The sequence below is a fragment of the Mesoplodon densirostris genome, chromosome 5, assembly GCF_025265405.1.
Source record: "Mesoplodon densirostris isolate mMesDen1 chromosome 5, mMesDen1 primary haplotype, whole genome shotgun sequence".
Lineage (NCBI taxonomy): Eukaryota > Metazoa > Chordata > Mammalia > Artiodactyla > Ziphiidae > Mesoplodon > Mesoplodon densirostris.
Window position 1 is genome coordinate 45,947,863 of NC_082665.1, and position 27,378 is coordinate 45,975,240.

Consider the following 27,378-nt stretch of genomic DNA (forward strand, 5'->3'; position numbering starts at 1 on the left):
CTTTTTCACCAAATGAAGAAGTTTGTTTCATGTGGTATTTTCTGACCACAACCTTTGATAGAAGACCTGACGGAGGTAAAGTGTCACTGATTGAAGGTGGTTTTCCCATGGTGGTATACCATGAGCTAAGTTAAGGAAAAAGATATAAGAATATCCCAGACAGGACTACAGTGGAAACATGGGGAGTAAACCTAGGCTTCAAAAAGGACTGAAACAAGAAATCAGAAGACTCTTGACATGAAAGCAGCCAGTCTTTTTCTTGTTCTACACAGCCACTCATCTCTGTTTCTCTCTCAAAAGACTCTTTTTCCCTGAATCTGTGTTCATTTAGGAAAGGATATCTATCTGCCCCATGACTTGCAAACTCACATTTCTGCTTCATTTCAATCATGGATCAAAACTGCTAAATACTGTGAATCCTAATCTCAAATTCCTGGAAGAGAGACTGTGAGTGGCCCAGTTTGAGTCATATCTCCATCCCTAATCCAATTCATGTCTGGGAGCCAGAGACAGAACAGTCTTCCAAAGCCCTACCCTGGGGTAGAGGCAGTTTTCAGAGACAGGGCTGAACAGATATCCTAAGAGATGCTTACTAAGAATTTTAAGGTTAGTCTTTAATGAGTGCTTAGAATGTGAATTCTCTATTTTTGTATTGAGGGATGGTGCAAGTGCTTTAAAAATAAGATGAAGAAGATGCAGAAATCTTTCTGCTGTTAAAGCCAAGATGCCCAACCAATATTTTTGCTCATGCAAAAATAAAATCTCCCCACATTTGCACTGAAATGGGCTGCAGGCAAAGCAAAGATTGTCCTTAGGAAGCAGATTTGGATCTCCTCCCACAATTAAACGTACTCTCGATCGAAAGCCTGGAGTTCCACACCACAGGGTACTGTGGGAAAAAAAGATGATTCTGGCCTGGAAAATTTTCAAAGCAAGTGTTCCAAGTCATCAAAAAGAAGCCCAAGGAGGACTGCTCCCATGGAAAAAGTTATATATTGAGCTGCACAGTTCTGCAGCATGCTTTCCAGGATAAGCTATGGAAAAAGTATGTTGTACAAAATGGAATAGGTTGTCTAGTTTGTAGAGTTTTGATCAACTGCCTTTTGTCTGCCAAAGAAAATGATTTTAGTTTTGATAAAGTTGATGATTATACAGTTCTTTCTGAAGCAGTAGAATGACCGAATTATTTGTATCCAGAAATCAATTCTAGTTGTTGAAAATGAAACCCATATCATCAACATATAGGAAGAGGTTTATCTTTCTGTCTACCAAGATGGCACATATGCAGTTTGTCTACATTCAGTATCAAATTGTGAAGATATTGGTTTAAAAGATGAATAAATAAAACACAATGCCTGTTTATATTACATGAAATTGTGAATGGGTATGTCAGGAAAATTTTCCCCTTTAGTTCACCATTCTTTTAGAGTGGCATTTACTCTCATTTTTTTGGAATCATAATACTAAGCCTCAGTTTTAAGTTAACTTGATCCTCTAGGCAATGAATTAAAAATTTAGTGGAAGATATATATATTCAAAGCAAACAGTCTTATTTTCTTGAAAATAGTAACATTAAATAGTAAAGTAATACTGTGCCCAAAACCTTCTTGCTTCTAATACAAAATATTTAACTTGGAGACCTCACTCATCGTTTAAGGGAAAGCAATTAACATAAATAATTGAGGGACTGAGAAAATTGAATCGAGCCATAGTTTTGTAGGACTATAGGTTGGCCCTTTTTAAAATAGGGTTGATTCTCCTTGAATCTTTCCAGAACCAATTATAGTGATTGGTTAAAGGTTGAGGTAAATAGTTTGGTGTTATTCAGAACAGGCTTCAGTTTCAAACAATGATCCAAAAACTTGCCCTACAACTTATTTGCTTTCAGGGGATGATCAAATGAGTTCTGGCATAAGGGGTAACAGGTCCCTGTTAGATGTCAGGGATCTAAATTACTTGGGACACCATGCTTGGGTCCATAAAACTGAGAGAAATTACACTCCCACCCCAACATTGCTGGTTTCTGTGCTTTCACAAATACTTCTACTGAAGCCATATAAGGGACAACTGTAGCCTCAAATCTGCTTTATCATTAACTGAGAAAATGAGGTAAAGGTCTTCCACAGGAATTTGTTTAGCTCCAGATTTGGTAGTAATGAGTTTATAATTAGATGGGTTTAAATTGGGCAGATTCTTCCACAATCTGATTTTAACATGCTGTCACGCTAAACTTGCCAGAAATGTCAGTTCATTTGTTTTTTTTTTTGGTTTGTTTGTTTTTACATCCATGCAATTTTTAGTAAATCAGTGCATGAGATCCATTAAATATACGCTAGACAGGACTGATTTCCCCCTGAATCTGTCTATTAAAGGAAAAAAATAAAAAGGAATCTTTTCAGGCAGAGCATTTGATATTCTTTGTATAACAAAATGTTGTTTTATAAAAGTAACTGCCCCCCCATCCCATTTCACCTTATCCTTCCTATCCTATCCATCTCATTGTGGGGACAAACATACTCAGGAGGCTGTGGTCAACATCAAACTTAAAAAAAAAAAAAAAGTAAATGGAGATAGAAAATATTCAGCTCAAGCAACATAATAAACGATGAGAAATTATTAGTACCTAGTTTGGAAATAAAAAGACCCACTTACCCTCCTGTCCTCTCATATTAGGATATGCATGTGGAAAAATACAACCAAATTCTTTCCTCTTTGGTTCATTATATTAACTAGGACTATCAGTTTCAAGTAACAAAACCCCAACTGGCTTAATAAAAAGTGGGACTTTATTGCTTTCTGTAACCAAAGTCAAGGAGTAGCATGAGATTCAGGCCAAATCCAGGCTCTCCAACTATGTTCTCAATACTTTCTTGGTCTCAGTTCTGCTTTCTTCTCTGTTGGATTTATCTGTAGGCAAGTCCTTCCCATATATATACATGAGTTTATATCTCCAGTAAAAATGGCAATTCTGATGAAACTCACATCTCCATCAACTCTACCTGTGAACCTGAGTACGAATGGTAGCCTGAGAAAAACATAAGCATGATGTCAATTTAAATTTTCATGATCCATCCCTTGCTTCTCTCTCTCCAACCTCCTATTCAGCCTCTTGATCTGTGTCTCAGACAGCCCAAAGTACACAGAAACAACAACTCAAGATGGTGAGCTATTTTGTGTTTCCATATTTATGAGGTCATTTCTTCAAACTAGAATGTCCCAATATCTACTCATCACCTTGGTGACTTGCAAATTTATTCTAATCATTCTAGCTTTAGCTTAGGAATCACCTCCTTTATAAACCTTCCTTCACTTCTTCCCATCGAGGTTATTACTCTCCTACTCTTCCCTCATTACCTTCACATGTACCTCCATTTTAGCAACAATTTTATTATATTACAATTAAGGCTTACATCTGTAACCCCTTCGCTAAAGAGAAACTACTATGAAGACAGGAAAATATGCTTTAGTTTTCTTTGTCTCCCCAATCCTTATATCATAGTGTTTAGCACATTCTACATGATTAATATTTTTGTTGTTTTTGAATGAATAATGTATCAGTGAGGAGGATTTCCTCAAGAAAATCTATACAACTTTTTCTAAGTAATCAATCTGTGTTTCTTATCAGGATTTTTTCTTTAAATATTTTTATGAAAAATCGATCCTAAATAAATCTTTTATTTTATAAGCCTATGAAATTTGTGATCTCTATACATTTAATTACAAACCTACTTAACCTCAAACCACACTAACCTTTATATTAAAAGCTATAACCTCAAGTGCATATATATGCCTACCAATATGTAAATATCCACTATTATTATTATGATACTTGTTGAATAGTGTTTGAAATTGAACATAATAGGTTCCAGATCAGTATTCCAGGGAATTTGTGAAATTTGTAAGGAAATTCTGTTGTACACTGGATCTTTAAAGAAAATGATGAAATATGTACTTTGGCAACATGAGTATTTCAATTGCAAAAAAAAATGTTATCAAAGATCTATCTCAACTGCCAGTAACTATATGAAATATAGATAATTACAAATTAAACTCTTGACATTTAGAATGTTAACAGTAGTTCCAGGTGTTTAAATGCCTCAATCTCTTTTCTTTGTTCTTTGATATTTGTCACATGAAGCCTACCTGTAGCAAGGCATGTTGACCATTTATTAATGCAGACAAAAATCTCTTTAAAAAAAGAAAAAGGCAAGTGTTTCATCATGCTACACTACCTGCCTCTGCTTCTGCCTCTCCATCAAGTTGTACACATTCACATTTTCCAATTATCCCTGTGTCATTTGGCATTTTTATCTGACAAGTAAATTAAGGTCATCAAGAAGAGTGACTCTTGAAGTCTTCTGTGTCCCAATGTAGCCACAGTTTGAAGTAATGAATTGCATTGTTTCTGGAGAAATGACAGAGCAGTGGAGGAAAGCACGCATGTGGAATAATTTTCTGAAAAAGTGTAATCCCAGCTAAGGGTCTTTACTTCAACAGAAATGATTCATGAGGTTTGTTTCCATCCAGCTGTGAAGAGAATTCAGTAACTGGCTTACTAGAGTGTATCAGAGAGTTTCTTGCTATTTTTTCTCTCTCTCTATCTAGCTCACTATCTCTCTCTCCCTCTCTCTCATATACCAGTCTTAGGGATATTCTTCCTTTTGGTAGATGACACCAAATGTTGAATGAATATAAAAGGAACATGTTAGTACAATCTCAGGCAATACTTCTTCCTCTAAATAGCTACTTCATTCAAACCCTAGGCTGGGATATTTGAATAAAGAAGTTTATTCACACTATTTTCTATTAATTTATCTTTGAACATATTAAATGCCAAAATACAAAAGTGTAGGGGAAATTTTGTGTCACTAGAACATTTTTAAGCATTAATATTACCAAACAAATCATACATGAAAACTTTTTATAGTCAGAGATGTTTAATCCTTATATCTAGAATGTGTTCTTTATCTCTTCTTCATGAAAATATGCATTTATTAATCCCTATACTGTGTAAGGCACTATGCTAATCCCATGTGATACAGAAAGGAGAATGATATTATTTCTGCCCTCAAGAAGCTTATGACATAGTTGAAATGGGCCAAAAAATGGAAATCTTCAGAAAATGAATCATTTTTGATAGTTGAAGTTTTCAGACAGAGGTTTGGTCTTTAAAGTATTATTTTTATAATTTTTAAATATTTTGAATATTTTTCTAATACTGCATCCACAAACTCCTGTCCTTTTATATAAAATATCTTGAACATATCTCAGCATTTTTTAATGGACCTTGAATAATCATGTTAATGTATTGAGTTGTAACATAGTGAGTCCTTTGGTGCTCCTTGAATTTTATAGGGCTATTTGATCCTCAACTCCTGCCTCCAGAGTAGTATATATTTTGGAATTTTATGTCAGATTTTCAGTTTTCCCAGTTGTTCTTTCAGTCAGCCTAGCAGTGTGCACTTCCATTCAATTCCCTCTCTTCAGGTATCTGCTTTGTGAACTTGGAAATCAATAAACATGTCTGAAGTAAGAGTGTGAGGCACTGAAGCTGCTTTATGAGTAAACTCTGCATTCATTAGTATGTGAACATCTGTCAGATGTTTCTTCAGAGGCTCTTTACGTCTGTCTTGTTTGCCAATGCTCCACCGCATTCCACATAATTGAACTTGCCATCTAGCTGAATTCAAATACATGTGATAAGATGAGTATCTGAACTAAGAAAATAGCTGTGGGGATAGGAGGGAATGGGAATGAATTAAGAAATACTTTAAAATGTAGGAATGACAGTATTGATGATCTGATGATCTGCCTGCATTATGTGAGGGCTGAGTCCAAAGTTTCAGTCTTGGACATCTCTAAGAATGGTATACTTACTGCGATGTGAGGATTTTACTATCTAGGCAATAGGAAAGTCTGAGGGTTTTTTTTTTTTTTAAATCATTTTATTTGCTGAGTATTTTTAAGTATTATTTTGAAATATAATTATCTGGCCACATAATGTGGGTTGGATTAGGAAGAGACACTGTGGAAAGGCAGTCTAATAGAAAATTATAAAAGTAGCTTAATCACGTGAGGCTGAAGTCTTAGAGGCAGTACCAGTGGTAATTAAAACAAGATAACACAAAACATAATAATGATTTGACTTTGGACATGGAGTTATAGGGAAAGGTAAAATCAAAGATGACCTCATGCTTCAAGTCCAGGTGGCCAAGAGAATAACACCATCTACAAAATCACAAGATTATCTTCATCTAGGAGAAATATTTCTTCAGTTTTCATTCCTATCTCACACTCTTATGTCTACATGACCATACAGTGGTGAGATTTTACAGACTCATGAGTCTCCATTGTATATTGCTACGTCTTTATATATATATGCCTCATTTCATAAGGTTAAACCAATCCTGACTGCAATATATACCCTGAGAGGGGAATTTTTTTCCTGAAAAAATAATGCTAAGGATTTCCTGAATCGATCGTCAACAAACCTTAAGGTTAATTTAGTGGGTGCTCTCCATACATTACTTTGTTGAGATTTCTGCTGTGTTTAAAAAAATCATTTGGTAAAGTGTTGAGATATAGTATTTGAAATTTTGACATTTCATCTAAAATTGGGAGTCATAAATAAAACATGTGAATATGAAACAAATTTATTTCACCTGGCAACATTTTGAGAAGTGCTTTATTCAAAAAAATCATGTAAATGTTGTCTTCCATAACTTTAAAAAGATGTTAAAACAGAAAAGAGTTAACTTTAAAAAGCTATTGCATAGAAAATGACACAGAATACAAATAACAAATTTTACTTTGAAATGTAAATATAAACTAGAATAATCTTGATTACAGAGAGACAAAATCATATGCCTCCATAGAAGAAAATCCTTTGGTTAAAAATAGCCAAATTGCTTTTCCCTCATACTTTCCTTAAGACATGAAATCTGTTTTTTTAAGTATTTGGATTCCAAGTAAAGAACTTCACTTTTTTCTCTTTAAATAGCAATATCTAAAGCAAATCTCACTTAATAATGTCACCCTGACTTATGCCAGGCATTGGGTAGGTACTAAGTCCTTGCTCAGTAACAAATTTGCAACTCTTTTTGGGTAATTGCTTCCTCTTAAGGAAGTATGCTTCTTTCCAAACCATAGAATGAAATATATCATTTTAATATACTTATCTTTTTCTAAGGCTACAACCTCATTCCATTAAGCAAAGGAACATTCCCAATCACCTAGTCACAATTATTGTGTTTCTTATTGTGTTACTTCTGAAGGACAGGTTTGCTCTGTATACACATTTCTCCTACAAAACTAATTAGAAATAAGCAAGCTTCTTCTCAGGATTGAAAACATGAATAAGTGGTACTATAGACAAGTTTTCACAACAGAGGAATTTGTAACTATACTATATTTTTATGGAATCCAGTTGGTAGATGATTTTATGGTTTATTTGTCGAAGTGTCTGTTTACATTAATCAAGTCTTTGAGACCTCCAAACAAGGAACAACTCCTCACTGTCTCCCTCCTTCTATTCCTTTTCCTTCCCCTCCTTCTCCTCCTTCTTCCATCACATCATATTTCCAAACTCCCACTCTGCTGACTCACCGCCAAAGGCTGTTTATTCTCTTCCAGAGCACCTTGCAGTTTCTCTTTTGTAAGAGTTCGTAGACTCATAATTATTTGCTCATTGTTTATCTTCCCCACTGGACAGTAAATCCAGGAGGACAGTCTTTATTGTTTACCACTGTATCCCTAGAGTCCATCTCAGTGCCTGCCATGTAATAGGTGCTCAATAAACATTTATTGAATGAACTAATAAATTCTTAACCTTGGATTCACATTTATAAACTTAATCTACTCAACTTGATCAAATGTAGAAGTCTGTACTTTCTAGTAGTCCCTGCCTTCCAGGAAGCATTATCTCCAATAATACAGAATAATTAGAGTCCTCTGATTAAAATAGTGTTGGATAGACTTACTTCATATATATAACGTTACTACCTTCAAGGTAAATCTCTACATATCAAGTGGAAGGCAAGAATATGGATTACCCTAGGTTAATCTGACCTGTTTTATACAAGAATCATCCAATGCACACAATCATTCAATCCATTCACACAAACAAATATTTATTGAGCTACTACCATGTATCAAGCTCTGTAGGTCAAATACTGTATTAGTTTCCTAGGGTTACTATAACAAATTACCACACATAGTGGCTTAAAACACCAAATTCATTTTCTTACAGTTATGGAAGCCAGAAGCAGAAGCATGCTCTCCCCTAAGGCTCTAGGAGAGAATCCTTCCTTGCCTCTCCCACTGTCTGGTGGCTCCAGGCATTCCTTGGCTTGTGGCTGCATAACTCTAGTCTCTGTCTCTGGCCTTCTCCTCTTTATTTTCTCTTCTCCTGTCTCTTATCAGGATGCTTTTCATGGATTTGGGCCCACCCAGTTGATCCAGGATGATTGAGGTCCTCAGTTACACCTACAAATTCCTTTTGGGGGAGGGGGAGGAGGAGAGGATGTCTTCATTCAACGTATTATAGATACTATAGTGAACAAAGTCCCTGCCATAGAATTTGCAATCTAACAGAAAGACAGATTACCAAAAAAAGGTAATTTCAATAAAACATGATAGAAATTTATGGATAAAAGTAGTACAAGGGTCTGTGGGAACATATATCTAGGGACCTGACAAAATCTAAACAACCAGAAAATGATGTGATGTTCATGTAGGAGGATTGATTAGGAATTGACCATGAAAGTCCAGCACATTGAAGGAACTGGCAGAAATTTAGCACGGTTAGAGAATGATGAGAGATGAATCTGGAGATATATGCTAGAGCCATTTGTAGAGAGCCTTGTTAACAAAGTTAAGGGCTTTGGACTTTATCCTGAGATAAAGTCAGAGCCCTGTGTTTGGCTACATTAATATGATAAAAAGGCAGAAATTATCCCTATCTGGACCAAGAGCTGAAGCACAGGTCCTATGAATTCCTCTTATTTCTGTATGGCAAATCTTGTTCTTCCCAGTATTTGATTGCAGCCTTAGTGAATAACACAATATCATAGTAAAATTGCTCTGAAGGATTGTGTTAAGAATATTTAATTCAACATTCTCATTTTTACAGACATGAAACCAAGGTCAAGCAAGGCTATGATGGTTCTAGAACACACACAATAGCCCCAAGCCAGTTGTTCTGTTAGTGTAAATGGTGGTGCAAAATAGTGGCAATAGTATGGGCTTGGAGATTGATAAATCAGGGTTGGGTGGCCAGCTTTCTTGTGTACAAGACATGTGACCTTAGGCAAGTAATATAACCACTTAAACTAGGAATAATCATAGTACCTACCTAATAAGATGTTGTGCAGATAAATTTGATAATGAATTTGAAGCACTAAGCATACTGCTAGAGGATAGTTTACTATTGAGTACATATGGCTATTGTTGATGATGATGACGAGATTCATAATGTTTTCATAATCAACCCAAACCCAGCCCCATCATCCAGAGAATTTTACTATCAGTATAATAGTACATCACATTATATACTCTTATTTTCAAATGACTTATTTTCAAATATATATATATATATATATATATATATATATATATAATATTCTCCACAGAGGAGTGTTTAGAATTCCTAGTACAGATGTTTAAGAAACAATTATGCAGAAATCTACATTTTTCAGTGTCACATCTTAATACTGTTATCCTATTAAAGTTTTAATTGAAGCAAAGTTCATAAATATGTAATCACAAAGTGAAAAAGAAGATATATTAGTAGTACTGGCATTTTACTGAGCAATTATTTAAATTAAACAACACAATTTTCTATAATGAGGTAATCTGATTTTCCAAAGGCACCCAATAACATAATCATCTCCACCATCTGAACTTTGATACATGGTGTCAATAAATCACTTGCTACCTGGCTACCATGAAAATACATGCTCTAGGTTTAAAACTATATATTTTACAAATACACCAGTTGGTAAGTAAATAATGTTTTCTTTTTAAATGCTACCTCCTTTATCTTCAAAAAGTTAATGTTTTCTATAACATCTACTCCTTACAATTTGTTATTCAATAATTTTTAATGAGAAAATGTGACATTTAAAAGCACACATTAATTCCCATGGTATCAGTGTTATTTTGAAGATTAGGAAATCCAGTGAGGACCTAATAAAATACCTTCAGTACGTTATTTATTGGATAAGATTCAACTATTTAACTTGTCTCTACACAGATTGTGAGCTACAACTCAACACTGAAATAGATCGCCTGAAAATATCTTGATTAAATCATAGTGACTAAGGTCTAATTCCAAGGTTTAGTAAATTTCTTACTAAAACCTGAACATAAATGACTTTTGTTTTTATTTACATTTAGATTTCTTAAAAAGCCTCCTAAATGCTTGACTGGTTTCTTACTGACTCAACAATAGCATTTAAGGTTTAGATATTCTCTAGTAGATGTGTCATTTTTATGAGAAAGTTATTACTCTGGCTATGATTTGCACATAGTTTACCCTGTACTTGATTCCCAGAAAAAGACCTACTTCTACGGAAAGTACCCAGGTTTAATAAATTTAAATTATTATGGTAGAGAATTAAGCAGTTTGCTTTTCAGTTATATTTTTTCTCTGATTCAGTTTGCTGCTTTCAACTGATTAGATTAATCATATTTTATAGTAATCTAAATAAAAATCAAGCTTTATTTAAGTTAAGGGATATTGGAGGCACTGATTGATTTAATGTTTTAGAATATTGATAATTAATTGAATTATTATTGCAAGCTATAGAATAGGAAGGAGAAATGAAACAAATATGTAAAGCCTGAATTCTGGTGATAGTCATGCGTGAGCTGGATCAAGTTCTTTAACTTCACTCAGCTTCAGTTTCCTTACTTCTATTATTAAGCAATTACCCATATGCCGTCCAATAAAATTGTGTCTCATTAAAACTTCAGTAATACAGAGAATGAAAAGTGCTAATGAACTAATAGAACTAAGATATTTTAAAAGATTCCTGGAAGGTTAGTGAAACATGCAGCCCTTGCAGCTTTTTTTTTGTTTGTTTTGGTTTGTGTTTTTTTGCGGTATGCAGGCCTCTCACTGCTGTGGCCTCTCCCGTTTTGGAGTACAGGCTCCAGACGTGCAGGCTCAGCGGCCAGGGCTCACGGGACCAGCTGCTCCGCAGCATGTGGGATCTTCCCGGACCAGGGCACGAACCCGTGTCTCCTGTATCGGCAGGCGGACTCTCAACCACTGCGCCACCAGGGAAGCCCGCCCTTGCAGTTTTGATACAGTTTTGTAAATGAAAGAAGTAATATGCTGTTATCATACATAATCTGTACTTTTCCTGAAACAAGGAAGCTTTTAAATGTCATTTTTTTAATGACTGCTAGTCAAACATCTAAGCAACTACTGTGTATACCCTTGTGCTCTAGAGGTGGGAATTCATAACTTTGATGTTTGAATTAAGCTCTGTGAAATATAAAGAAGTTCGTTCTTAAATTGTGCAATAATAGCCTTTTCACTTTGTGAAAACAGACATCAAAACAGTCTGTAAAGCCTGGTCTGTTGGTGTATGGTCAGGCCACTCAAGATGGCTGTTCTCTTGCTCTCTGTCCACCCACTGCTCGACCAGCCCATGCTTCACCTACACCCTACTCACATGACTATACAATCCTCTTAATTATAGGGTTTAATCAGTAACTGCCTACCTGCTTACCACCTGTACCAGCTGCTGGTTTCCCTGGTAACCGATGAGCAAACCTGAAGTCAATTCCCCTTATAAATGGTAGCACCACCACTCCCTCTATAGTGAAGACTGCTACTGTGTCCTGCCTGCTCTTTGCTGTCCACGATGGGCTGTCGCTCCAGGACTTACAGACTTGTAAGAATCCCTAACCAGTAAACCGTCACTGTCTCTGTCACTGTCTTCTGGCTCTTTCTTTGGTCTCTCAGCTGGGCAATTACAAGGTTTGCAGGCCTGCAGGGTGTAGCCCAACAGTTGGCAAAAGTGTTCAAGTAAATAATTTGGCAATTATATAAACAAAATCCTTTAGTGAGTCTGCTGATTTAATTTTGCAAAACGTACTTAATCTTAAAATGAGGGGTACTAGGAATCCATCTGCTTTCTTGGTATTTTTGCAAAAAAGAAGAAAGGGTTATGTGGTGGGTTATGACTTCAGTCTTCAGCCCTCATATGGAGTTTGCATCTTGTGTGCCAAATAAAGGGCAAATGTGGGATTTTTTGGTATGCATTACCATATTTTCAAGCATATGCTAAGTTGTAAAACAATTTGGTAGTGAAACGTCACCCAGGGAAATGTTAATATCATACCTGTGTTTCAGCTTCCGACATGGCAGCAGAGCAGGGGCAGATTCTCGTGATAGCCACCGCGGCCGTGGGAGGATTCACTCTCCTCGTCATTCTTACTTTGTTCTTCTTAATCACTGGCAGGTAACTGAATTATACCAGAGTATTTCCAAGATTTGTGAATAGCCATTCTTCTTATACACTGTGTGTTCAAGGGCTTTTAAACTTAACAAAGTATACGTGTGAGAAAAGGGGGTCAAGGCAGATTCCACTCTGACAGTGAACTCTATGTGGCAATAGAACCACCATGGCAAGTTCTCTGTGTCAACAGTTCCCTGAATATGGAAGCAACTGAAGACTTGATAAAAACACTTTGAAAACAATGAGTGATAAAATCCTACTTAATAAGTTACGCCTGGGTTTTTCCTTTACAGCAATCAAATTATACCATTAAAGGGATTTTGCTTGGAAAAAAAATAATTAAACAGAGAAACTGAACAATATATGTAAAGTGCTTTATAAACTTAATATTATAGAAATGTTTTATTCTATCCATTAAATATTGAAAAATATTAAAACTATATTAATGGTTGTATAAATCAAGTTATTTTTCCGCCTAAGAGTAATATGGATGAAAATTTAAAATAACAATAAATTTAATGTAGCAAAAGACCTGGACTTGAATCCCAACTAGCTTGTCAAAGTGCTTCATCCATCTAAACCTTAGATTTCTATTTTTACACAGTTTGGTATCACAAAGCATTAAAATGCTTTATTGATTTTTAAACATATTAGATTGTTTCCATGAGCCAGTAACTGACAATGCAGAGATGTGAATGAAGATAATGTGTATGAAATTATTTAGAAGAATAAGCGTCATTTCTTATTGAGCCCTTGATATTTGGCCCAGACTTTTGTCAGAAATTGTGAAGTCTTCAGATCATATTTTCACTCCTACAAGGGGAAAATATTCCATCCAGATTATCAATAGTGACACAAAATACCTTGAGAGTTTTCCTGATACAGCAAAATATCAGTGTCATGATTTAAAACTGTAATAAGAATGCCAGTGAAACAATACACATCCTTACTGACTCCAGCTGAAGTACACCAGCTCTACTGGGAAACCCTGATTATTTGATGATGCACAGAAATTACCTTCAGAGCCAGTAGTTCAGCAAACTATGAACACCCTTTGTTTTATTCATTTTTAAAACTCTTACATACCAATATTTTGTTAAAAATCATTACAGACTTATAGAGGATATGCATATATGAAAAAATATTATCTGAAATTTTGACAGCAGACTAGAAGTATAGATCAATAAATTGACAATTACTTAGGCACTTATCAAGTGTGGGTCCCTGAGGAAATGTAACTGCTACCTGTTAAGAGTGTATCAGATTTAGTTATAACAAATCTACTTGATAGGATTTATCAAGGAACAAAGAAACACAAGGATATTCTAATGTGGTTAAGTTGAAATGGTGACTTCCTTATGAAATTAATTGTAAAAGGGGCACATTTACCCCTATGTTCACTTAAAATTTTCAGGTGTATAAATAGACATAGCATGACTCTTGCAATTAATAGTGTCTCAGAGTTCATTTTAATAGCAGTGTCATATTTATTGTCAATTTTAAAGAATGCCTCTAAATTCATAATGGAAATTGATTCAAATTCTATTTTATTTAATAGTGATTCAACATGTAGCAAAATTGGTTCTGATTTTTAAGTTATATTTTATGTATTTGTAGAACATGAGCTAAGGCCTTATTTCCTCATAAAGTATTTCAGCAAACAGTGATTTAAATAGCACATACACATGTAGAAAAACATTTCATTAAAATATCAGAAAATACTGCCTTTACACATAAATATGACAAAAGAAGACTTTACAGTCATTGTAGGCTAAATAAAATTGGCCTAATAAACCTGAGAGTTGGGCTCGACTGTTATCTTTATTTGGGATTCCTGAAGCAGAATTTGAATACCATTTTTAAAAAGATTTAATAATAACCAAAAAAATTGAAAGTTGAAAATAATTTAGTACAATTTCCATGTTTGCCAATTTATGTGACATCAGAAACTGCCTTAACATTCTACATACTGGAAAAAAACAAGTTCAATTACATAAGATAAAATAATTCATTCTGGAGCATCTCTTAAGCACTATGCTAGGGAAGCATTCACTGGAAATTATTCTATGAAAATTGTAAGACGTATCTGAATAAATATGCAATTTGTCATAGGATCTGAGACCAAATTCACACTGAAAGATTGGGTTGTGCACCACAGATGTATTCTGTTTAACCATTTGGAATTAGCAACTTGATGAGCTGTCAGATAATATGGATGTTGCCGAATTTTTCATGTTGAAGAAGTCATAGGAGAAAGCACCTGCCTGTTCTTCAGAGCGTGATTCTTCTGAGAAAGAACAGAACATGCCTCCACCACATTTCTAATATTAAAAAAAAATGCAGTTTAGCACTGAAACTGGAAGACAGTTGTCTAAATTTCTGAGATTCTGAATCAAAAACAATTTTTCCATTGTGACTTTTAATGCATTTCATCGACTCTAGCTATTAGAGACCATATAAGGAAAGACATGATGGTTACTGCTTGTTATTAAATATTTTCTAAGCTTCCTATCATTTGGATCAATCAATCCACTTGAGAGTATTTTATTCCTATCTGGGGCTAATTTTGATGTATTAAAAAAAAAACCTTCTATGGTGTATTTTCACAGGTTATAAATATGTTCTTAAAAGTGGTCTTTATGATAACTTTTGCCTATGGGTGATAAGTATTTTAATTAATATTGGTTGTTATCCAGCATAATTACTAAAATAAGATTCTGTTTACCTTTTTTAAAGATGTCAATGGTATATAAAGGCCAAAATGAAGTCAGAAGAGAAGAGAAGAAAGGACTTACAGAATGGGCATTGTAAGTAGTTCAGTGACTGTCTTCCATGATTTTCTACTGTTCCAGCACTTCAAGAGTTCATTTTAAACATGTATCCATGAATTGTGAAAGCCAAAGAAATTCAGTTCCAACCTTTCAGCATTAAGACTTTTCATCTGGTTTCTAGGTTTGCTGGTGGAAATTGCACCTGCTTCTCATTAAATGATATTACCTTTTTCCTAATTCTGCTTGCTGGAAAACACAACAGACTGAATATGCTAAAAATACAAGATGACTGATTATATCTAGTATTTACCATTCACAATGGCTCCAAAACATTAGTTGGTTTTATTTAGTAGAGCATTAGCCATAGAAATATTAAGGAATTCTTATTCCCTCTTACAGGGACTGTCATTTAACATATAACAAATCAATTTACAATTCATTAACGCTAAAAAAGAAAATCAGCTCTTTAACTCTTAGAATATGTATGAAATCCTTGAGCTGACTACAAGGTTATATTCATTTGAAGGATCTCTTCCCAAGCAAGCTATAATTGCCACTATAGTTGGTTTGATAATTGCCACCATCTCCTCCCCAACACCCACCTTCACCTCCACCTCCAAATTGCAAACTACTTTGTCAAGACAGATTCTCTGGCATGAGATGCTGAATTAACAAGAAAGGGATGTTCTCTAATTAACCACAGTATAGAGATAATATGTGAGGCAAGTTGTTTAACTATTTAAACTCATCTTCTATTTCAAATTGAGCTCAAGTTATAAGGGACTTTTCAATCTATATTACCCTCCAGCTAACAGAAAGGATTTAAGTGAAGAAATTAAAAACTAGAGGGATGCTTTAGGGCTATTTTTAAGGCTCATGTGATTTCTCAGAGAGAGGTCTGAGGACAAGCTGCATTAGAATGTTTCACCCTTACTCACCAAAGTTCAGACTCAGAAGGTCCAGGGTAGGGCTAAGACATAAGCATTTCCAGGAAGCTCTCCTAGGTGGTTCTTTTCACAAAGAGTTTGAGGCTTACTGCCCTGGCAGGGAAGGGAGAGCTGAGACAGCTGATACCAGGCAAAGGATGAGCTGAATATAATGTAGACAGAGGCAGAAACCTGGATCTAGACACCTGGACCAATGACTTAAGCTGAGCAACCCTAAGATTCACTGCAGTGAATTCAGTACTGAACTGCAAAAGAAAAAGATGCTCCTGAGGTATTTATTACCTCAGTTTAGCAGTTTAGCATAAACTAAACCAGATGGGCCCAGCAAGAAGCAATGAAAATAACCTGAGGCAGCCAGGTACAATAGAAGAAAGATAACAAACAGATGTTTAAGAAGACACGAATAAGTAGTAACCAGATATTCAAAATTGAAACTAAGTTTGGGTTTTTTTTTTCCTATACTACATATATTGTTAAAAAAAAAAAGTGTTACTAACTAATCAGTTTATTCTGTAGAATGTATATCACTTTAAATTATTGAATGGTTAAATGTTAAAACCATGTATGAGTTAATAAATGGCATCTTTTACCTGTTCATAAAGTAATGTTATCAATATGATACTGCTAATTATCTCATAGTAGCCTTTGAGCTTCTAGTATTCAATCTGAAATCACAACTCCTACTGTTACAAAAATATCATGAATAATATGAACTAGAGGTACAAATGATCTGTTCTTGTTTCCTCCAATCTAAAGTCAAATTCTTGAGTTTGAGAAGTCAAGAAAAACATAGCATTTCAGAATCAGTCAAATCTATCAAGAAATATGATTTACTGGTGCTCTTTTGGGAAGTACTAATCTTCTCATATCCAGTACTAGAAGACAGGAGGCAAAAAGTAATGAAAGAAGACAACAGGCATAGAAGAACTCATGAAGCAAACTATTGCTAATAATGGGCATTTCATCACCTCTTCTAAACTCATTTTACTGCCTTTTGTTTGTTTGCTTTTGAGATATTCTTGCAAGAGCATGTTTCTAAGGAGACCTAGGCAATGCTTAATTCAGGGTGTTGTATGGTTTTCAAAATCTAAGAAGCAACAAATCCAGATATAATTTACTCTGCCACAAATTTAGCATTGATCTTTTAATCCTTACTAATTCATATTCAGTAAAGGCTTGCTGTGTGTTTATTGCCTATAAAACTATACCTAAGGTATTTGGAAAGGTGCAAAGATGTATAAGAAACGATCTCCTGTCCTCCAGGAGCTAGCAACCTGATGTGGAAAACAGAAACCAGTGAGCAAAACAGAGGAATATCCACAGGCAGTCTGTGACTACTTTACATACTTAAGACGTTGCAAATTAATATGCAACCAGACATCCAATTTTCTAGCCACCCCTATTCATCTTCCTAACTGCCTGTGGGCTGTGAGCACCCACCAGAGAAAGAGGAGCAGCTACATCTGGTCAGTGACCAGATTTGGACCTTTGATTCTTATCCTCCCCTCCAGGGTAGACAGTGGGTCCTTTCCAGGACAATGTACAATTTAGCCATGGAAGCAACTACAAGAACACAGAACAGGGCCGTTTCCATAATGTAGTGGTCCTCCCTGTCACTGTGCCATGGAGTCTATGCTTTATTGCCTAAGAGTTTCTGGAAGGGGAGAGAGCACAGGACTGGGACATGAGTTCAGGAAAACCTAGTGTCTTAGAGTACAAAGGTCCAGGAGGGACTCTAAGGGACTTGTTTTTTTGGGGGGTTGGGGGAGAAGGTTTATGCTCTTTTTCCCCCATGTCCTGAGCTAGATCAAATGTAAAATATATGGGTACTAGTGGCTAAGTGAGCTGATTAAACCTTTTACAGAAATATAATAAAAATGTGTCTTATGGAACTTGTCAGCTCACTCTCTGAAATTACCAGGTTATTTTACATCAAGAGTTAGGTAAATAAAATTTTGAGTCCAAGTATTCAAAGCTTTAATGGGGTGGCAAGTGGGTGGGGGGAGACAAAAATAGAAAAGAGAATTGAATTGAAGTAACAAGAATGCTTACATCATAAAAACAAACAACCCGACTAATAAATGGGCAGAGGAGCTAAATAGACATTTTTTTAAAGAAGACATACAGATGGGCAATAGACACATGAAAAGATGCTCAGCATCACTAATCAAGGAAATGAAAATCAAACCCACAATGAGGTATCACCTCACATATGTCAGAATGGTTATTATCAAAGAGACAACAAAGAACAAGTGTTGGCAAGGATGTGGAGAAGAGGAAACCCTCATGCACTGTTGGCAAGAATGTAAATTGGTACAGCCACTTTGAAAAACAGGATGGAGGTTCCTCAAAAAAGTAAAAATAGAAGTACTGTGCAATACAACAATTCCAATTCTGGATATTTTCCTGAAGAAAACAAAAACACATATATGTATGCATATGGCTGGTTCACTTTGTTGTACAGCAGAAACTAACACAACATTGTAAAGCAATTATACTCCGATAGATAAGAGGTACAAACTTCCAGTTATTTAATAAGTCATGGGTATGTAATGTACAGTACAGGAAACATAGTCAATAAAATTTTAAAAGCTTTGTATGGTGGCAGGTGGTAGCTAGACTTATCGTGGTGATCATTTTGTAATGTATAAAAATATCGAATCACTATGTTGTACACCTGAAACTCACATAATATTCTGAGTCATTTAGAGTTCAGTTAAAAAAAAGAATGACTACTTTAGTACGTCACTCCTCATTTCAAATATTCACGAGATGTGTGATTACTAGAATACCCTTGAACTAATTCAGTCTTTTATTTTGTTGCAGTACACTTCCCAGGAATTAAAACTTACATAGATCCAGATACATATGAAGACCCATCCCTAGCAGTCCATGAATTTGCAAAGGAGATCGATCCCTCAAGAATACGCATTGAGAGAGTCATTGGGGCAGGTAAACATAAAGTCTACACTTTTGAAGTTACGATTCCTTAATGGTTTTGTAACTGGTTTATCAACATACTATTTTAAGTCTTAGCAGTTTTAGTCACTGAAAATTTTTTAAAATGAGAAGTAAAATTATTTTGTATATATGATGTTATTGTTTTAAAAAGTATTACAAGTGCCCAAATTCAGCTTCCAAACAATGAGAAAATCCACAAAAGTTATTTTTAACATCCTGTAGTCATCCTTTCAGTATTGAGATAAATTACAATGAAACTAGAGTGATTCAGGAATTTATTTTGGAAATGCAACTTCAGGAGTTTGTCATAGGTTATTACAGATTTACTTAAAACCCAACGTCTACATACACTATAATTAGCATTCACAGTGATAACCTTGAGGTCCTGCAAGATCCAGAAGTGTTCTGAGACTCACTGAGTATAAAATTAAGTTCAGTATAGTTTTATATCACTTTAATACAAACTAATAATTTCCATATGTAGAATATTCAAATACTCAGAACACTATATTGTTCAATTATTCTGGATAAATACAAATTTATTATGAATCAGCCCCCAAGAATTTATTCTGTACATTACTTAGGGCACAGGCCAAGCCAAGAGACCCCAAAATATAAATGTGTTCCTCTTGCAAGTCCTTGACCCAAGGTGAGTAATCCATGCTGGCAGAGGAGCTCTCATGCGGAAGGTCTTGAAAGGACCCAGGTTCCTTCTACCTTTTGCTCTGCCTTCCCCTAGCATGTTATCCTCTGAATGGTCAAAGCTGGTCACCAGCACATCTACCTTTTGGTCTATGAGAGGAAAAGGAAAGAGTTTGGGCTCTTTGCCTTTGCCTTTAGGACAATTAGCTTTGTCTTTAAGGCAATAACCTGAAATTGCAAACATGTCTATTCACATCTCAATGGTCCAAATGCAATCACGTGGGTACACTTAAATGCAAGAGAGTTTGGAAATATAATTTCTGACTGGGCAGCCATGCATGCAGCTAAAAAGGGGAGGGGAATGTGCTACTAAATAGAGAAGGAAGACTAAATCCTGAAGGGGGGTGTTGTCCTCCTCTAGATGCTGGATATCTGTGTAATCCTTTAGAGAGAGCAGGACATACCATTCCAGCTGGGTATCATGTCTTTGCAAACACCAGAAGGCTTTCTTCTTTTCAAAACTCTTCTTCACCAGAAAGACCGGCTACATAATTTGCAGGGACCAGTGCAAAATGAAAATGTAGAGTTCCTTGTTAAAAAGACTATTAAGAATTTCAAGACAGTGACAACAGAGCATTAAACAGTAGAGCACTTCTAAACTCAAGGCGCTGGGTGACAACACCCAAGAAGCTGACTATTTCACAGAGAGCTAGCACTACACTGAGAATTCCAGGAAATTTGGAGAGAGCCCTTCCTTATGTCATTTCACTCCTTATGCACCATGGATCATCTCATCTCCTCCATGGCCTATTTTCCCTCTGAAAGCTGACACAAGGGCCCTATACTCTTAAATCTTGATGCTCACAGCCAAAGAGCTTGTCTTATCAGAAAGATTAAGAACCTGTAATGGAACCAGATTCTCTTCTGATGAACATAAAGCACGTCAATAGGCATTAAAGGCATAATTGAAAAGAGTGATTGCATTATATCCATTTAGTTTGGTGGTTCTTTTTCTTTTTTTAATTTTTAATTTTTATTTATTTATTTTTATTTGTGGCTGTATTGGGTCTTCGTTTCTGTGTGAGGGCTTTCTCTAGTTGCGGCAAGTGGGGGCCACTCTTCATCGCGGTGTGCAGGCCTCTCACTATCGCGGCCTCTCTTGTTGCGGAGCACAGTCTCCAGAAGTGCAGGCTCAGTAACTGTGGCTCACAGGTCTAGTTGCTCCACGGCATGTGGGATCTTCCCAGACCAGGGCTCGAACCTGTGTCCCCTGCATTGGCAGGCAGATTCTCAACCACTGCGCCACCAGGGAAGCCCTGGTGGTTCTTTTTCTTAAGACAGCAGAGGAATAGAAAAGAGAGGAGGTTGAGTAATTCTATTGCACCCTATATTTGGCTTTCTTCCTCTGGCCCCTGAGAAAACAGTGGTATGACCTTTCATACTGCATTGTTCCATACTCATGTAGGTACAGGAGAAGTATTTCTTGTTGTAGAGTTTTGTGCATATTTTAAACACCAATGTCTGAAATCTGTTGAGAGAGAAAAATCAAGTATCTGAGGTGTGCAAAGTGTCAACTGAAAAAAAAAAAAACTACACAATTCAAAAACTGCGAGTTGAGTTCATTCATTGTCTTACTGAGGACTATTCCCTGGGAGACAGCCTATCAGATAGCTCTGAGAGACTGTTCCAAAGAGGTAAGGGGGGATTTGGCAAGTGGGATACGTGCAACCAAGTGCACATCTCACAACTCGGTAGAAGGTTGCAGCTAGTCATAGTCATGAGGAGGAACAGATATCTTAGTCAATGGTTTTAGTGCTTTTCTAAGTATGGGAAGATACAAGAATCCAGGTTCATAAAAAAATTTCTCCAGAAAGTATCTAACTAGCTGAAGACTTCTTCTGCCAGTTTTCCCAGAACACAGAGTGCCTTCATTCCTGATTTCTGCCCTGAACTCCTTTCAGGGTGTATTAAAGGTCAGTGGCTGCAGTGGCTAATAACTCAGTCCTTATAGAGCTGGATGGCTAGTGCTAGTGACATTCTTTAGTTACCAAGACAAATAAATTCAGTTTATCTTTAGTGTTTGGGTTTTTTTAACCAAAATATAATTTTATCCTGAAAAAAAGTATGACATATTGCCAAAGCAAACCATAACTATTAAAGAGACTATTTTAATATCATGGCCTCCCTACTCTGTCTAAACTCTAGTATGTCATAATGGGATTCCTTTTTTTTGGCAAAGACAGAAGATGTATAGGTGTATAGGATTAACATCAGTGTCCCTTTTATAATTATTCATCTTTGACTATTTCAGCTTTCAAATAATATGCTAAGTGATCTTTTACTATCTTCAGAAAAATCATAAAAATAAAAATGCTTTATGAGAAAAAGCTATTGTAATATAACTTCCCTCTTTGTGCCCCTGGCCTATACTACTCTCTTGTTATTTAACCCCATTAGGTCATGTTCCTAAAGCTCAGCAGCAGTGTGAAAAAAACATTGTTCAGTCAAACGAAGGAATTAATAGAGTTTTCTAACATCCATGACATTGTAAGGGAGGAAAAACTTTCCTTCTAGGGTCTTTTGGCTGGTCTGTTAATTAAATTGGCATAAGATGTTAACAGGAGGAAAAAATCTAATTATGTACTACAGGAGCCCCAAAAAGACAATGAGAGGCTCTCACTGACAGGCAGGCAACTGAAGCTTATATGCCATTTTGAGCTGAGAAGAAGGGGGTGGGGTTTGGGGTTTCAGAAGGAAGGAAGACAATTCATAGGAGGATAGGAAGAGCAAATGTTTGGTAAGCAAATGTTTGCCAAGCCTTACAGAGACAATGGGGTACAGATGAATTTGATCTCAAGGGCCTGCCCCCTGCCCCCTGCAAGCTTAGGCACCTAGCTCTTAGTCTTTGTAATTATCTTTGATGTTAGCTCTCTTCCTGGACCAGACCCTCTATCTGAGTGGTTTTAGGCAGTTAAGGGGGTGGTATAAAGCTCTTCTTGCATCTGTTGGGCCTCCATTATCTACAGTTCAAAATACTCCTCGTGCCAAAGTGGCACCTTCTGGGGCAGTCCTCCCTGTACCTCATCAACATAATTGCACAACTGTTTACTTGCTCAACTTTTTACTGTCAATACTTTCCTCTGGTTGCATCATATTCTTTATTTTTTCCCCACCCATTTGATTGTTTCTTCTCAAATTCCATTTCCTTATCATCTGTGTGCATGAGATATTCCTGTTCCCCTTAGAAGTGTAAGTTAAAGGACTTAAGGGGAAATGTGGATGCTGTACAGAGGGGGAGTGTTGTGGGGAAGATGGGACAGAGAGGCAAGATATCAAGTCTTAATGATTGTCGGATGAGAGATATCAGGTCCCATTAAGGCACTGAGATTAGCAATAGAGAAGGATGCCTAGATTCACAATTCATTGCTGAGGAAAAATCTGCAAGGCCTCCATGTTTTTTTGCAAAGAAATAGTTAAAAATGCTTTTCAGGTTTCCAGTTAGGAGAAATATAATATAATCATTAAGTATTTCTTAAATGTGTTATTAAAAAATGAACCCCAAAATAGTCACATTAAAAGAAAGAAAAGAGCATGGAAAATGATATCACACCTAACCTATGACATTTCTTAACATGTCCACTGAAAAATGTTTATTAAATGACTAATATCTACTTATAAAAAGGCACTGAGCTAATTAGTTTTTTCATATTAAGTCACTATGCTTACCAAAGACCTATGTATTCAACCTGTCTTCCACAACCTTTGTCCTGGGATTTTCAACTTTATAACCATACACATATTATGCGACAAATCCTTGGAAAATTTAATTTATCCAATATCTAGACTGTATGTATATTCTTAAAATATATATGCTATCTTTCAGTGTAAATTTTACTATTTTTTTTTTTTTTTTTTTTTTTTTTTTTGCGCTATGCGGGCCTCTCACTGTTGTGGCCTCCCCCGTTGCGGAGCACAGGCTCCGGACGCGCAGGCTCCGGACGCGCAGGCTCAGCGGCCATGGCTCACGGGCCCAGCCGCTCCGCGGCATATGGGATCCTCCCAGACCGGGGCACGAACCCGTATCCCCTGCATCGGCAGGCGGACTCTCAACCACTTGCGCCACCAGGGAGGCCCTACTATTTTTTAAAATGTGTTTTTTAGGACTTTTTTCTTTTGTATATCACTATTATGTGTGATATTGGCAGTTTATCTTTCTTAGTTCATCAATACAGGCCTGAATTTCCATGAAAATGCACATTTCCCTTTAAATGAAGTGAGTAGCTCTGTTGCATAGGAGACGATAAAGATCATCTATCTCCTTTGACTTTTTGCATCATAAAATGAAATACTGTGGCCAGAGGAAAACAGAAACAGTAAAACAGAAATTCCCAGGCTAAGAGAGCCAAGTCAGATTAGGGTAGAATCATTATTTTACACATATTTTGAGAGATAATGAGAAAACTAGTAAACTAAATTTTAATCATGGGCTGAAAAAGGTCATTGGAAGGCTATTTCTTTTTCAGGGTAGTACTGAACCTAAACCATTCTATGAAAAACTTGCAGAGTATCTAAAATTTTGAAACATTATTCCACTGAAAAAAATCGTTCTTATGTCTCTAAGCCCATAGGGCACCCTTCTTATATTTGACCTTCCCTTTTCCCTAGTCTCAACGGAAATGCATAATATCTCCCCATCATTCATATTCTGTCCCTTTATCTATACAAAAGTCATTACCACCTCCACTATCAGCCTTGTCTTCTGGCTTACTGTCACCATTATTTTTTCTCTTCCTTGAAAAGTCAGGAACTTTTAGCTGTTGGTTTCTCAGCAATCATCTGCAGGTAAAAGAAAGTCAAAAGGACAACAAAAAGGATATAAAAAGTGAGTGTCAAATCAGTGATTTATTCAGCCTAATATTTGATTCCCTTATTGCCTTTCCCCTTTGAGGTCATAGTTGCACATGATAATGTGCAAAGCAAAATGCTTGCTTTATGTGCCTTTCTTAATTCCCCTGCCATCCCTCAGCCAACCTCTTCTCTGTAGTTTAGAATCTATTAATTTTAGTTATCTTAAACTTTCTGATCCCCTTTATTATTTTTGTTCCTCTTCTACAGCTATAGTATAATTTTTTGCAACATGACAATGAGAAACGTAGGCAGTATTCCAGATGTGGTTGCACAATTTACTTTTTACAAAGAGTATCTTGAATTTATGGCTCATTTCCTCTATCTTTAGATGAGATGATCTTATCAGATATAAATTTTGTCCTTGTCTTTCAACTTAAAGGATTTATGGTAGAGGTCAGATTCATTTTCTTTTCTAGGAAACTCCTTTGCCCAACCAATAGACTGAAAGTAGGATCAACAACAGATTCTGGCAAGATCTTTGTGCTTTTTACTCAAGAATTCCATAGCTTTCTAAATCAAATCATGTAATGAAAGATGAGCTTTACCCTGTCGACAAAAAATTAAATCAGTCAATCTAACAAAGAAATGGAAAATTTTATTCGAGCCAAATTTGAGGATTTTAACCTGGGAAGAGCATCTCAGAAAGCTCTGAGAACTGTTCCACCTGATAGAAGTCAAGGCACAGTTATATAAGTTTTCTGACACAGATGGCTGTAGATCAAATTACTTATTATTGAGAAGTTTACATAATCCAGATCTAAGCGTCATCATGGTGGGTCATGTGACCCCTTACAAGATCAAGAAGTAATGTTATCTTTTAAGGAGCTGTCTTGTTGATGCTAGGTGAATGTTGCTGTTTATGGTTGAGCAGGTATTTCTGCCCATGAGGGAGGTCTGGTCGATAATGCAGATACACGATGCACAGTGGTGGGAGAAAGGAGGCCAGAAGGCAGAGAAGAATTTCTGTCTAAATTTTTCTTGTTTTGCCATAAAATATGAATTTTATTTCACAGTCCATTCTCCCTGGACATTATGATATGAATTAAAAACACAGAGACTGAAGGCACACCGATGCAGACTTGAATCACAGCTTTGCTACTAATTCACTCAGTGACCTTCTGCAATTTACTGATCTTTCGGAAATTTGCTTTATCTATAAAATAGATTCATAATAATAATAGTTATTTTTCAGGATTCATGGAAGAGTTAGAGATGACACATATTGAGGACCTGTCATGCTATAGACACTCAGTAAAAAGGTGGAAATGACTATTAGGTTAAAAAGAGATATAGCTTTTATATTCGGTTAATATGGATAGAAGAATGACACTCTGTGCCCAACTCTCAACATATTTTATGGTGTAAAATATTAAAATATTGCATATTGATGAAAAATTCAAAAGCTAATTGCTTAGGTAACTGGAGTGATACCTATGATTTTCAGAGTTCATTGAAAATTAGTAATTAAAAATGAAGTTTCATTTTTGTCAGTACAGTAAGAACTATGCCCATCTCAACAAATGCTTTTCTTTTTTATTTTTGTTTTTAATTAAAGGAACTCAAAACTTAATTTTTCCTACATCTTGTGAGATTATAATAATCATATATGTGTTTATTTTTTATTTAAACAAGCCATACAATGAAATGAGTTTAACAAAAGAAATTTCTTTCAATATCTTAATGTAAAATCATTGTAAATAAGTCATCAATTTATTCCTGGCACATCTAAGAACTTAGGTTAATTTATCAATTTTAATAGACTTTAATTTTATTTTACTTACATTTCAACACTACCTCTTATTTTGGGGGGCCATTTAGTGTACATTTGCTATCTCACATATACATTTCTCAATCTTACAAGTTGCCTCATCATAGTAGTTGTTTGAGAAGTACTTGTTAAATAAATAAACAAATGAGTAAATAAATGAATGACTGAAAGGATATAGAATTATTTCCAAATAATTATTGTAAATGACTATATCTATCTGGTTATCAACAAAAATCCTAATATGGAATTTAAAGTACAACACAATACAATATAAAATTGAATGCATATTATATACAAAGTATATAAAAATAAGACAAAAGAACAAATTTATAGAGGACAGTTGTGAATTATAGTAGTTGAAATATTTTATATTAATAATTTACTTGATGAATTAGACCAAAATTATAGAACTTATTATATGCCTTTGCATTCACATAGTGAAAAAGAAAATCTTACAGAAAAGATTACACTGAGATTTTATTTTGTACTGCATTTGTATAACAGATGAGGTAATTTTGAAAAATTTTTATAACTTACAAGGGACTGATTAATTTTCAAACTTTTTTCCCCTTTGGCTTTTTCTTCTAATTTGTATATTGTTAAAATATTTGATGAAATGAAGGAAACTTGGCACCTATTTTCAAAAAAGTACTCCAAGGAGATAGGGGAAGACTGTATACATCTTATATACAAAGAAAAGATTAAAATAATGGTACATTCTCTTAAGGCTAAGAGCCAAAATAGAAAAAAGAAGACCCACACATCAACAGCAACAGTTTTTATCCCTTACCACAGTATATTAGTTATCTCCTGCTACATGACAAATTGCCCTAAAACTTAAAGCAAGAACATTCACTATCTCAGTTTCTATGGGTCAGGAATTCAGTCATGGCTTAGCTTCTGCAAGGTTG

The 27,378-nt window shown here is 35.6% G+C and overlaps 1 protein-coding gene across 2 annotated transcripts in view; it reads left to right on the top strand.

Annotated features, from left to right (window-relative positions):
• EPHA6 (EPH receptor A6) overlaps positions 1 to 27,378 on the top strand; it is an 856,224-nt gene that overhangs the window by 584,456 nt on the left and 244,390 nt on the right. For both annotated transcript variants that reach the window (XM_060098637.1, XM_060098638.1), the window contains 3 exons: positions 12,365 to 12,473; positions 15,207 to 15,277; positions 19,015 to 19,140. In XM_060098637.1, coding sequence (XP_059954620.1) covers positions 12,365 to 12,473; positions 15,207 to 15,277; positions 19,015 to 19,140 — 306 coding nt within the window. The remainder of the gene's footprint in view (positions 1 to 12,364; positions 12,474 to 15,206; positions 15,278 to 19,014; positions 19,141 to 27,378) is intronic.